Source organism: Microcebus murinus, chromosome 19 (assembly GCF_040939455.1).
Source record: "Microcebus murinus isolate Inina chromosome 19, M.murinus_Inina_mat1.0, whole genome shotgun sequence".
Lineage (NCBI taxonomy): Eukaryota > Metazoa > Chordata > Mammalia > Primates > Cheirogaleidae > Microcebus > Microcebus murinus.
The window spans coordinates 31,080,763-31,094,149 of record NC_134122.1 but is presented as its reverse complement, the minus strand read 5'-3'; the positions used below and the strand labels follow the sequence as shown (position 1 = coordinate 31,094,149).

Sequence of the window (13,387 nt, the reverse complement as noted above, 5' to 3'; positions counted from 1 at the left end):
TCCCTCCCCTCACATTCCAAGGGGTCCTGAATCTCCAGTGGTTCCTGGGAGGCACCATTCCGCTCTGCCCTTGCAAAGTTAGTTAACCCACCAGGGAGACAGGTCTGGGTTTTCCCATCTCCCTCCACATCCGAGTTTCCCTGCTGCATCCACATCCTTTCCTGCGGGTACTACATGTGCACTCACCCAGACAGGCTGGCCTAGTCAGTCACTCTGTCCTGCACAGGAATCAGTTACATCTGCCCCCCACCCACACCTTGGTTTGTTCTGACTTCCCATCTAGAATTCCCTCCCGCCGTCTGCTCCATCTGTCTAAATGCCCACCCATGAAGCTACAGCCAAGTCTCACTGCGCCTCGAGATCCACTGGCAAATCCCCCTCCCTAATACACCCAGCTTTCCTGGAATCCTGCTTTGTGTCATTAGTTGTCCTTCCACATATTGTACTTGGCTTCCAACTGGGCTACACATCACTTGAGGGTAAGAGCGAGGCTGTACCATAGCCAGGGTGGCTTGGCTGGAGGAGCACGGACCTTTGAGTATAGTAGACCCGGGTTTGACTGTGGGCTCTTTCCCTTGTTTCCTTATTGATCTGGGGCAAGTTACTTGACGTGAGCCTGGTTTTTTTTCCCATCTGTTTAAAGTTGTGCATGCTTCAGCAGCTTGTACACTAAAATCGGAACGATACACAGTAGATTAGCATTAAAATTATTAAAAATTTTAAAAATAAAGTGAAGCAAATAAAAATTAAAGTTATTTTATAACACAACCTGTCTTAAAGGCCACTAAAAATAGCAACTGAAGTCAAGAATGTGAAAGAATTTGGTGGCCTAGGCTGAGCTGTACAAAGAGTGGCTGGGCCTGCCCCACATCTATAGATTGCGATTAGACAGACCTGTATCTGTCTCCACCTGTGTGACCTTAGGAAAGTCACTTAACTTCCTAGAGCATCAGTCTCTTAATCTGTGGCCTGGGAATGTGAGAAGATTAAATGAAATGCAAAGTTCCTGGATCAATAAATGTCACATGCAAAATGCTTGGTGAATGAAATTCTTCTTCAAAGTACAGCTTTGTCTCTAGATGGTGAAGAAAGTGCTTTATGGCTGGGCCAACAGCTCTAAATAGCTGAGTTAGGGAGGAAAAGCCACAGGATACGCTGGACACCCCCTCGAAGCCCTCCCCACGCACTGTCCACAGCTGAGTCAAAGCCAGTTCCCCCTCAAAGGACAAAAGGGAAGGAAATGAGGCCGCTTCATTTGCTCTCTGACTGGATCTGTTTCCTCACCCAAGATTGCTGGTATGTCTGTCATCTAGCCTCTAAGACAGCCACTATCCTCTGAAAGACCTTTTAATGGCTGGAGGGTCTGGACTGTGAGGAGAGGCAAGCTGCCCCAAGGGGATGGAAATGTTTGAGACTGGATCTCCAACCCAGGTACTTGCCCTTGCTCTGGGCTGCAGGCCTGGGAAGCCCATGGAAGCATGCCTGTCCTGGGAATGTTCTCTCTTCAGCCAGGCAGGTTTAAGCCAAACTCTATCAATTCGTCTTTTAGAATATCTCCTTTTTGGTGAAATTGGAATGAAGTTCTGCAGTTTGTATCAACGTCAAGTTCCCAGTTTTTGATATTGTACTATAGCTATGAAAAATGTTAACATTGGGGGAAACTGAGTGGGAAGGCCCACGGGACCTCCCTGTTCATTTCTTTCAACCCCCTGTGAATCTATAATTATTTCAAAATCAGTTTTTTGTTTAAAAATCTCCTTTTCAACTTCCTTTCCACTCGCCAGGCCATTATTGCCTCCCTCTCGGATCCTTGCAGCCACTTCCGGCCTTCTGTCTTTGGTCTTTCCACACAGTGGTCCATGCAGAGAATCCCCGATTTTGCCCCATCGCACCCTGTAGTAAGCAGCTCGCTGGGTCGAGTCAGTGCTCAAGGCCCCGCAGACCTTTCCGACCTTATCTGCCATTTCCTTTTATCGTGCTCCTGCTCTGCCTCCCCTCAACATCCCTGCCCCTCCGTCTTTGCCGAGCGAGGCTGCTCCACACTCCAGCGCCTGGGCTACTCTTCCCCTTCTTCAGCAGCAGCAAAATCCCATCGGAATGTCACCGATGATCGCGCTTTCCCACGGTTACACAGGAGCAATAATCCTCCTCCCCCGCCTCCTTGAAAAATTCAGTGTGGTGATGGCTGGGAAAACGCCTTTAATAAACGATTATCAGTAAGTTCTTCAAGGGGAGGTGCGAGCAGGGTCTGCAGCTCTCGTAGCCCTAACCCTCGCGTCGACTAACCCTCAACAGCCAGGCCCCGCCCCTCAGGGCGCCCCAACGGCCAGGCCCCGCCCCTCGAGGCGCCCTAACAGCCAGGCACCGCCCCTCGAGGCGCTCTAACAGCCAGGCCCCGCCCCTCGAGACGCTCTAACGGCCAGGCTCCGCCCCTCGAGGCGCCCCAACGGCCAGGCCCCTCCCCCGCGTGCGTGCGCGGCCTCGCGGAAACGGGCGGGCGCCCGCGTCGTCAGAGGCTGAGGTGGCAGCCGCCCCGCCAACATGGAGCTGCCGGAGATGCCGCAGCTGATGGGGCTGTCGCTGTTGCTCGGGCTGCTGGCCCTGATGGCGACGGCGGCGGTAGCGCGGGGGTGGCTGCGCGCTGAGGAGGCGAAGAGCAGCCGGTCCGCCAGTAAGTGGGTCCGGGGCAGGTAGGGGCGACCGGCGGGGACTTTGCTCCCGGCCTCCGCATGGTGCGACCTACAGCTTGGGCCCGTAGCTGGTGGGGCCGGGAGGCTCCCATGGCCTCAGTTTCTCCTCGCGTGAAATGAGTTTTGCTTCCAGAGACAAGGTGCCGCCTCGCCGGTCTGGTCGCACCCCTTGGGCAGGATTCTTTGGGACCTGGCTGCGGCTTCCTCGGAGGCCAAGGCAGCTTTCCGTCCGAGCCCCACTGCTGCTGGGGGTTGCGACGAGAGCGCTGTAGACTGTTACGCGTGCTCCGAGTCCTTGATTTTAGAAAAAGCACTCAGACTAGTTCTGCGACGTGCAGCAACGTTTATTGAGTACTTATTAATATTACCCTGTGATAGGGTTTGGAAAAGTCTCTTCCTTTAAGGAGTACAATAAAGGAGAAATACACCGAGAATGTAATCTATGAATTATGAACATCTAAAAATGCAAGGGGAAAACACAATGTAATAAGTTTCGTAAAGGAAGTCAGCACTAGAAACAGAAAACACAAGAGAGGGAGTCGTCAGCCCTGCTTTTTTGTGGGGGAAGGTTGTCAAGGAAATCGTTACCGAGAATAGGGAACACATGAGGCACACGAGGCGGTGTGAGGTCTTGAAGGAGGGTGGTGTAAGAAGAGATTGCCAGGAGGCCAAGGAAGAAAGACATTCCTGCCAATGGCTGTACTCAGGAGTGTGAGGAGTCTTCAAACAGCATTTGATATGATTTAAGTGTGAGAAAGGGGCTGGTTAGACAAGCTTGGAGAAGTAAGCAGAGGCCAGACTGTGGTCATCTTTCTATGTGGGACTCAGGAGTTTTTTTCCCTGTAGGAATTGGGCAGCATCTGCAGCCATCTAACACATGCCTGCTTTGTGATTAGCCTGATACTCAAATAAGATATTTTATGCAGAAGTGACTGGTGTCCTCCCTGGCACGGAGCTCAATACATGTTGACTTCCTCTCATCCTTGAGTTCTTTCTGGGACTCCCTTGAACTTTTAATGCTTGTGTTTGGTACTCTTGCTAGTTGCTTTATATATGTTATCTTTTCCAATGCTCTCAACCTCTCTTTTTAAGAGAACCAAGGCCCAAAGCAATTAAATAACTTACCTAAGGCCAGGGTCACCAGATAAGGTTGTGTACGTTATTCCCTACGTAGGGATGTCTGGCCCAGGATCCACATTCCATGGACTGGCTATGCCATGTACTCACTCAGCTGCATCAGCCCCCAAGAGTGTGCCTTTTTCAGTTTGCATTGAGGTGCTCTATGGACTTATCATAAGCAGCTACCCCAAGATCAGTCAGTGGTAATCCAAAGCCTCTGTTTTTGCCCACATCACACTCTCTCTCTTCCTGACGATAAGAGCCATGTCTAGTTCTTCTCTTCCTCAGCTCAGTGCCTGGCGAATCATAGGTGGCCCGTAAATGTTTATGAGTAAGTGAATGGATGAATGACATGCATGACCCTTCCTTATAGGCCAAAAAGCAAATGGATTTCCACTTAGCAAAAGCTCGGCATCCAAGAAGCAGAAACAGCATCAGCGGATTCGCAAGGAGAAGCCTCAACAACACAACTTCACCCATCGCCTCCTGGCTGCAGCACTGAAGGTACACCAGTACCCATGCGCAATACATGTACACAGAGACTCCCCCCCCCCAAGAGTTTTCCTTTGTAGTAGTCTGTGCATGTTACAGACCCCCTCTGCCTTTGGTAAATGTCAGTGGGGTTGCCCCACCTCATCTCTTGTCATCCCAGCCCATCCTCAGCTTGCTTAATTAATTAACCCAGTCAAGAGGCCCCAGAATCATGGCTTCAGGTTTGGCTTCCCCCTCTGCCTGAGGGGTTCCCATTCACACTTCCTACGACCCTTCCCCCAGAGCCACAGCGGGAACATATCTTGCATGGACTTCAGCAGTAATGGCAAGTACCTGGCCACCTGTGCAGATGATCGCACTATCCGCATCTGGAGCACCAAGGACTTCCTGCAGCGGGAGCATCGCAGCATGAGAGCCAACGTGGAGCTGGACCATGCCACCTTGGTGCGCTTCAGCCCTGACTGCAGGTGGGACAGGATGGAGCCTCAGGTTTGCCTGCAGAAGCCCAGCTCCAGGCTTATGGCCAAGAGACCCAGGGTTTCCTTTGGGGTGTCAGAAAGAACATCTAGATAGCTTGAGTACTGCCTGGGGCTCCCTGGATTCCTCTGCGGCTACACAGCAAGGAAACAGGGGACGATCTCTTCCTACCCAGGAAGTACCACAGCCTGGCTTCCAGATGAGCCTAGGAAGCTAGCTTGGTTTTCTAAATCCTAGAGAGAAACTAAGGGAGCCAAAGCTATGAGAATTCTATCTTTTGAGGAGCTTTACAAGATTTTGAACCAAGGGGTTAAGCTGTAAGACTAGACTTTAGGGCATGAGGGGAGATCTTGATTTTCCTCAGAACCCAGCACATGACCTGGAACACGTAGGCCTCCATGTCCAAATGTAGGAGTGACTTACCTGCTACCTGTCTCCAGAGCCTTCATTGTCTGGCTGGCCAGTGGGGACACCCTCCGTGTCTTCAAGATGACCAAGCGAGAGGATGGGGGCTACACATTCACAGCCACCCCAGAGGACTTCCCTAAAAAGCACAAGGCACCTGTCATCAACATTGGCATTGCTAGCACAGGTAAGAGGCTTTCAGGGAGCAGAGCTTGCCCAAGGCATGAAGAAATGGTCCTATTATATTTCCTGAATGAGTTAATGCCTCCTGAGAGATTTGTTTAGCCTCAGTGTGACAAGGGGGCTCTCACTGTAAACAGCCTGGCTCTGTGCTCCTGTGGAGTCCTAGGAACCACACCAAGTCCCTGGGGAGGCACGGAAGAGCTGCAGCCTCCCATAAAGTCTTTATCTGTGGTGACCCTTGCACTGGGAGGGAAGCATAGATACTTTGGGCAGCATAGGCCTTATAAGTGTCTCTTTGGAGAGTGGCAGTTGATCAGATCATTGCCTTTGGCTCACATCACTGCCTGTACCTCAGGGAAGTTCATCATGACTGTCTCCAGTGACACGACTATCCTCATCTGGAACCTGAAAGGCCAGGTGCTATCTACCATCAACACAAACCAGATGAACAATACGCATGCAGCTATATCCCCTTGTAGCAGGTGAGGAAGGAGGGGCTTTGGGATGGGGACAGGGTGGGGCTAGGGGGCAGGCACAGAACAGAGAACCAGTTTCACAGAGCAGAAAGAACGTGCAGGGTGGAGTCAGGAGCCCTGGGTTCAAGTCCCAGCTCTCCTACCTGTAGTAATGGGATTTCATGTACGGCATCTCAAGTCTTTAGTTACTATTTCTTCATCTGTAGTTTGTTTGTTTTAGAGACAGGGGTCTTGCTGTGTTGCCCAGGCTGAGTACAGTGGCTATTCACAGACACGATCATGACACGCTATAGCCTTGAACTCTTAGGCTCAAGTCATCCTCTTACTTCAGCCTCCAGAGTAGCTGGGACTACAGGTGCATGCCACCACACCTGGCTCTTCATCTATAGTTTTTAAAAGGTTGCCATGGGGTGCTACATGTCTTAGAACAAGGCTATGAGGATGAACTGAGTTCACATAACCATTTATTTATTTATTTTTGAGACAAGGTCTTTTTATTGCCTATGCTAGAGTACAATAGTGTCATCATAGCTCCCTGCAACCACAAACTCCTGTGCCCAAGCGATCCTCCTGCCTCAGCCTCCCAAAGTGCTGGGACTACGCACATGACCCACCATGCCTGGCCTAAAAGTGCTTTTTTTTTTTTTAGACAGTCTCATTCTGTTACCCGGACTAGAGTGCCATGGCATCAGCCTAGTTTACAGCAACCTCAAACTCCTGGGCTCAAGCCATCCTACTACTTTGGCCTCCTGAGTAGCTGGGACTACAGGCATGTGCCATCATGCCCAGCTAATTTTTTCTATATATTTTTAGTTGGTCAATTAAATTCTTTAGATTTTATTTATTTATTTATTATTTTTTAAGACAGAGTCTCACTTTGTTGCCCAGACTAGAGTGAATGCCATGGTGTCAGCCTAGCTCACAGTAACCTCAAACTCCTGGGCTCGAGCAATCCTTCTGCCTCAGCCTCCCGAATAGCTGGGACTACAGGCATGCACCACCATGCCTGGCTAATTTTTTCTATATAATTTTAGTTGTCTAATTAATTTCTTTCTATTTTTAGTAGAGACATGGTCTCACTCTTGCTCAGGCTGGTTTCGAACTCCTGACCTTAAGTGATCCACCCACCTCAGCCTCCCAGAGTGCTAGGATAACAGGCGTGAGCCACCATGTCTGACCCTAAAAGTGCTTTTTAAAGGTTCAGTGTTAACTAGGTATGAGATTGTTAGATTTCTCAGGAAGAGATCTAGGGGCTTTGCAGGAAGAGGATGTTCTTAAAATTAAGTTTTAAAGGAACTTGAGTTGTATGGCAGGTTTGTGGCATCATGTGGCTTCACCCCGGATGTGAAGGTTTGGGAAGTTTGCTTTGGGAAGAAGGGGGACTTCCAGGAGGTTGTGCGAGCCTTTGAACTGAAGGGCCACTCTGCAGCTGTCCACTCCTTCGCTTTCTCCAACGACTCCCGGAGGTGAGTGAATCTACTCTTACTAGTGGCTCTTGGCCCCTCTTGGCCACCAAGGTCCTTCTCCCTATCTGTACCATGACTCTGAAGTGGGTGGGGTGCCTGGCTCTCTGCAGGAAGTAGACTTGGCTTCCTAGCTGGAGCCCCTCAAGCTAGGTGAGTTGCAGCTTGAGCTGTGATTTTCCATGCTGCAGGATGGCCTCCGTCTCCAAGGATGGTACATGGAAACTGTGGGACATTGATGTGGAATACAAGAAGCAGCAGGACCCCTACTTGCTGAGGACAGGCCGCTTTGAAGAGGCGGGCACCACGCTGTGCCGCCTAGCACTCTCCCCTGACGCCCAGGTCTTGGCCTTGGCCAGCGGCAGCAGTATTCATCTCTACAATACCCGGCGGGGTGAGAAGGAGGAATGCTTTGAGCAGGTCCATGGAGAGTGTATCACTGACTTGTCCTTTGACATCACTGGCCGGTTTCTGGCTTCCTGTGGGGACCGGGCTGTACGGCTCTTCCACAACACCCCTGGCCATCGGGCCGTGATGGAGGAAATGCAGGGCCACCTGAAGCGGGCCTCCAATGACAGCACCCGCCAGAGGCTGCAGCAGCAGCTGACCCAGGCCCAGGAGGCCCTGAAGAGCCTGGGGGCCCTGAAGAAGTGAAGGGCATGGCAGGAGGGGTCGGCCACCTGCTCCCCAGCTGCTGCCACTTTTCTTTCCCAGGTACTCCTGGCTGGAAACCTTTTGAAAGGAGTCTCCTGATTTTCTCATTGGTGGCCCCTCTCCTCTTTTTCGCATTGAAGCTGTTCTTGCCTGCTTAGATCTCTCTCTCTTCTTCTTGGGTGTGACTCCTCCCAGATTACTGACCAAGGTGCTACTTTTACTCCTGGGCCCAAGGGGTGGAATCTGTCCTCACACAGCACCCAGGAAAGTGGTAGAAGAGAGTGAAAACATGGTTTTTGACCTTGTGACATACCCTGATACCCAGAAAAGTTTGTGAGTGTGGAGGCAATACCTAGGAAACACCTGAGTACTAAGCAGCACTGTACAAGGGTGGGAGGCTGGCACATCTTCCGGAACAGAACTATGCTCAGGGATCAGGGCAAGGCTAGTCTTAACTTAGTCCTAAGTCCACCAAAAAGTAGGTAAGGGATTTCATTCTTGGCCTCAGTTTTCTTATTTGTAAAATGGAGAATAAGCCTCTCTGTGACCTCTGCAAAGATGTGAGGCTAAGAGAGTATAAAGTCCCTAGGTTTGGGAGAAAAATGGAAAAGAGTAGTGATATTGTCCAGGTAAGAGTAGAAATCAGCGTGGTTCAAAACCAAATTAGAAAGAAAGAAACACATTCCTTGGGAAGGCGAAGTTTTCTGGGACTTGGTCCTACTTTTTGTATGGTTTTGCTTTAAGTAGTGTGGAAGAATCATAAAATACCAAGATGGGGCTCCTGTCTTCCAGGAGGTTCTTTCCTTTTTGAGGAGACCTGTTTTTAGTTCATCAGGTAGTTGAGTGCCTACTGTGTGCCCAACACGGCACTAGGCCCTGCAGATATACGTGAGTACGACACGGTTTCTGCCATCAAAGATGGCTGGTGGAAGAGAGAGCCAGACACATCTGTTAAGTGCTTTTTGTTAATTTGTTCGTAGCCACAGTAGGCTGTTGTAAAAGTCAAGGCAAGAGAGAGGATTGAATCTGAACAAAGGCCATGGCTATGCAGTTGAAGGGGTAGATTTGATAAGAGAGTAGGAATTTGGAAATTTAAATTTTTGAATTTGAGGACTTCTTGGATATGGGAGGTAAGAGAAATGAGGAATCTAGAAAGACTTGGGTCTAAGCAAAATGTGTTCATTTAAAATCAAAGTCTGGGTCTCTCTCACTGAAACTGGTCTTCCTCTGGTTGTCCCCAACCTATAAATGTTTGACTAAGCCATAACCTTGGAGTTACCCTCCATTGCTCTCCATCTCACCACTGCTACTGCCATCTACTCATCAGAACATTCTTTTGGTCACGCTCCACATGACATCCTGAATCTGCTGCTTTTCTCCATAGTTTCTGTTAGTATCCTGCTCCTAGCCAGTGTCACCTGCTGGACTACTATAATATCACTTCCTAATTGGTCTGTCTCCTCTCTGTTGCCTCATGAAATTACTTTTGTACCTAACAGTGATCTTTTGAAAATGTAAACCACATTATTCCCTGGGTAAAAGACTCCAAAGGCTTCCCATTGACACTTGGGATAAAATCCAGAATTCTTACCATGGTTTGCATAGTCCTTTGTAATCTGGCTTCTTCCTTCTTCTGTGACCTTTTTATTGCTCTCCCAGCCACCCCAACATTGCTGTTCTCTGAACCAGCCAACCTATTTCCAACCTCGAGTAGGACTGGTTCCTATGCTGTTCCCTCTGCTTGGAAGCATTTTTCTCTTCTGTTGGCAGACTTGTCATGTTCAATACAATTCAGTTCTCAGTTGCAGTTACACTTCAGAGAGATGCTCTTCCACCCAGTCAGAAGTAGCCCTTTCCACCAGTCATCACATTCCACCACATTAGCTTTTCAAATTTATTTTATATTAATGGTCTCTGAAATTATCTTGTTTGGATATTTGTTTGCTTCAGGGGTTTCAGCTTAAATGCTTATGGATGTCAGTGCGTAACATAAATGTGGGAATTGGGCCATAGTCATCTGGGTATGAGACAGTAGGAAATGGTGGGGACAGAAGGGAGCTGGAGGGCTGTGTCCTAGGTATGGGGTGGCGGATGCTGACTACTTATCATTCAAGGTATCCAGCAGAAGTTGCCTGTTTTAAAGAAGCTAGAAGTTGGCGACAACTTATTTTTCAAAAAAAGATTAAGCACTGTATGGACCAGACAAAACACTAATGTGGGCCAGATGCCATCCCAGTCTCTCCATGGCAGCTTCCCACTGTAATGTGAGCTCCAGGAGGGCAGACTCCTTATATCTTGCTTTCTTGGGGTTCCAAGCATGGTACCTGAGACACAGTAAGCACTCAATAAATGTTGGATTCAAACCGGGGGCAGTCAACAGAAATTTTGGTATCTTCTCCATGTATCTTCCTGCCCAGTCTCCACCATGGTTTCATGTTCCTATTAAGGAACTTCCGACTGATAATGCTATGGACACAGGGCCTGGTGAATATTTACTTTCTGATTGTCAAAAGAATGAGTCTAAAAAGTTTTTCCTTTGCATACTTGTTTTGAGAAGCAGCTTTGGCATTACTGCCATTGTACATCCAAGAGAAAAAATGACAATATGTTGTTGCTGAAGTCAGAAGTCTTCAGATTCAGTCTCCACTGGGTCACTTACTGACTTGAGACCTGGAGCCAGGTAGGCCACTTGACCTCTCTGAGTTTGTTTCCTCATCTGTAAAATGGGAATAAATCCTGTTTTGTCTACATTGCAGTGTGCATTTCTGGTAAGATTAGTTAAAACACTACAAAAGGTCATTATACAGACTTCTGAGGACAGAATGCTCTGCTCACTAAAAATGAGGCTGCTTCTCTTATAACCATGGAAAAAGTGTCTGGGTATTAACATAGAGCAGGAGCTGCCAAGTTTTTTTTTTTTATTGAAAATCCTTGTGTGGGCAGCTCATATCTAACATTACTTAGGTCTGAGTCTCCCGGGCAGATGTTCTTATAAAGGAAAAAAAAATCCATGTGAAGGCAGCATTAATATTTTAATATTACTATTTCAAATTCTGTGGATTTGAAATTTTTCAAAATAAAAAGTTGGAGAAATATTTATTTTATTTTTTGTCTTTTTATCATTTACTTTGAATCATTTATACCAAAGAGGGAAATATTTAAAAATTGGCTATATAGGCCGGGCGTGGTGGCTCACGCCTATAATCCTAGCACTCTGGGAGGCCAGGCAGATTGCTCGAGGTCAGGAGTTCGAAACCACCCTGAGCGAGACCCCGTGTCTACTAAAAAATAGAAAGAAATTGACCAACTAAAAATATATATACAAAAAATTAGCCGGGCATGGTGGCGCATGCCTGTAGTCCCAGCTACTTGGGAGGCTGAGGCAGGAGGATCACTTGAGCCCAGGAGATTGAGGTTGCTGTGAGCTAGGCTGACACCACAGCACTCACTCTAGCCTGGGCAACAAAGTGAGACTCTGTCTCAAAAAAAAAAAAAAAAAAAAAATAGGCTATATATCACCATTTTATTGATCATCAAACATGGGAGGGAGGGAACTGCACGAAAGTGCAGAGCTACAGACCTGTTGATACAGCCTTGGTCAATATCAAGGGAATAAAAATACTCATATTTAAAAGATTATTCTAGGCCAGGTGTGGTGGTTCACAGCTGTAATCCTAGCACTCTGGGAGGCCGAGGCGGGCAGACTGCTTGAGGTCAGGAGTTCGAAACCAGCCTGAGCAAGAGCGAGACCCTGCCTCTACTATAAATAGAAATTAATTGGCCAACTAATATATATAGAAAAAATTAGCCGGGCATGGTGGCACATGCCTGTAGTCCCAGCTACTCAGGAGGCTGAGGCAGCAGGATTGCTTGAGCCCAGGAGTTTGAGGTTGCTGTGAGCTAGGCTGATGCCATGGCACTTACTCTAGCCTGGGCAACAAAGCCAGACTCTGTCTTAAAAAAAAAAAAAAAAAAGAAATTCCACCTCCCTGGAATCTTTCCCAATTGCCCCAGGCCTCACAACCCATGAGTGCCCACCTGGAGTGCTCGTTCTGTCCTACTGAAGTGCGGTTTCCAACACCTTATCCAGAGATGGCACAACCTGTAACCAGCTGTGTGGTTTTGGGTATGTCCTTTAAACTCCTGGAACCTGAGCCTGCTGTAAGATGAGGTGTCAAAAATAGACATGGCTTGCAGGCCTTGAAACCACACGATATACAGAGAGATTAAAATGATGATATCATCCTAACAGTGGCCTGCCACTCCCTGGGGAGTGTTTCCTTCCTCCTCCTTGCAGCCCCACTGTCATTCTGGCTACTTTCCTGGGGGACATGGGGTCTTCCAGCACCTCAAGAGCATTGGGGAAACCAGCTTCTTCGTTTGCAGTGACAACTTGAAGCCCTGGATGATGTTGTTTATAACTACAACTATTCCAGTAAAGTCACATTTCAGAGAGTAATATCTTTAAAAAGGCACATCAAGTTTTGTTTCTGTGTTGTCTGCAATAAACATGCACTTCTATAATATCAGTACTATGACATATTGAAAGCATTGATAACAACCTTCCGTGACATATATTTTCTCGCACTTCACAGTAGCTCTTGTGAGTTAGCAAACATCCCTCCCTGCGTTGCAGATGGAAAACCAGAGACTAGTGGAGAGAAAGCAGTGAGCAGGAATTCTGCCCTGGGTCTGAAGACAAAGCTTGACCTTGTTCCCAGTGTCATCTCATGTAGCCTCTAACCTTGAGGACAGGGACTTTATAGTTTTAGGAGTCCATCTTTCACCTCTTTCTCCTTCATATGTGTTGTTTAACATGATGAACACACATACTTTTTGTCCAACAGTGACTTGAGCCCAGGAGTTTGAGGCTGCATTGAACTATGATGATGCCACTGCATTCTATCCTGGGTGACACAGTGAGACCCTGTCTCAAAAAAAAAAAAAAAAAAAAGGAAAGTGCTGCGAGAGATGGACAGAACACTTTGGGGGCCTAAACTAGGGTGAGATTGCCTTTGTAACAGTGGTGGAGGAGTTTGCGTCCTGAAAGATGAGTATTTCAAAAGGAGGGTAAAGGTACCATGGACAGGCAGGAAGATGACGATGGTGGGCATGGAAGAGAGCTGTGGGAAAGAATAGTGTTCAGTCACTGATTCACTCAGTAACTCTTTTTGAGCACTTCGTCTGTGCCAAGTGCTAGGCTAAGGTAGTAGGGATGTAAGGGTGGACATGATGAGAGGGACCCTGTCCTCATAGGGCTGGCATTTCAGGGAGCAGCAGACAATGTAGAGCAAGTGACTTGGGAGGCTGAGCCAGGAGGATGGCTTGAGCACAAGAGTTTGAGGTTATAATGAGCAATGACTGCATCACTGCATTCCAGCCTGGGCCACAGAGAAAGACCCTGTCTCTAAATAATAATAATAATAAG

The 13,387-nt window shown here is 48.0% G+C and overlaps 1 protein-coding gene across 1 annotated transcript; it reads left to right on the top strand.

The window, feature by feature from the left end:
* The first annotated feature begins 2,441 nt into the window (after window positions 1-2,441).
* On the top strand, window positions 2,442-10,707 carry TBL2 (transducin beta like 2). Its single transcript, XM_012742237.3, has 7 exons — window positions 2,442-2,671; window positions 4,183-4,313; window positions 4,584-4,768; window positions 5,219-5,370; window positions 5,722-5,848; window positions 7,156-7,308; window positions 7,497-10,707. The coding sequence occupies exons 1-7, from the start codon at window positions 2,542-2,544 to the stop codon at window positions 7,957-7,959; spliced, it is 1,341 nt and encodes a 446-aa protein (XP_012597691.1). The 5' UTR covers window positions 2,442-2,541; the 3' UTR covers window positions 7,960-10,707.
* Window positions 10,708-13,387: the final 2,680 nt, after the last annotated feature.

Excerpts from the sequence above, each read along its gene's own strand:
- TBL2 (XM_012742237.3), top strand. The coding sequence starts at position 2,542 with ATGGAGCTGCCGGAGATGCCGCAGCTGATGGGGCTGTCGCTGTTGCTC. Across the intron at positions 4,769-5,218 it reads CGCTTCAGCCCTGACTGCAG|AGCCTTCATTGTCTGGCTGG; the intron begins GTGGGACAGGAT and ends ACCTGTCTCCAG. Across the intron at positions 7,309-7,496 it reads TTCTCCAACGACTCCCGGAG|GATGGCCTCCGTCTCCAAGG; the intron begins GTGAGTGAATCT and ends TCCATGCTGCAG.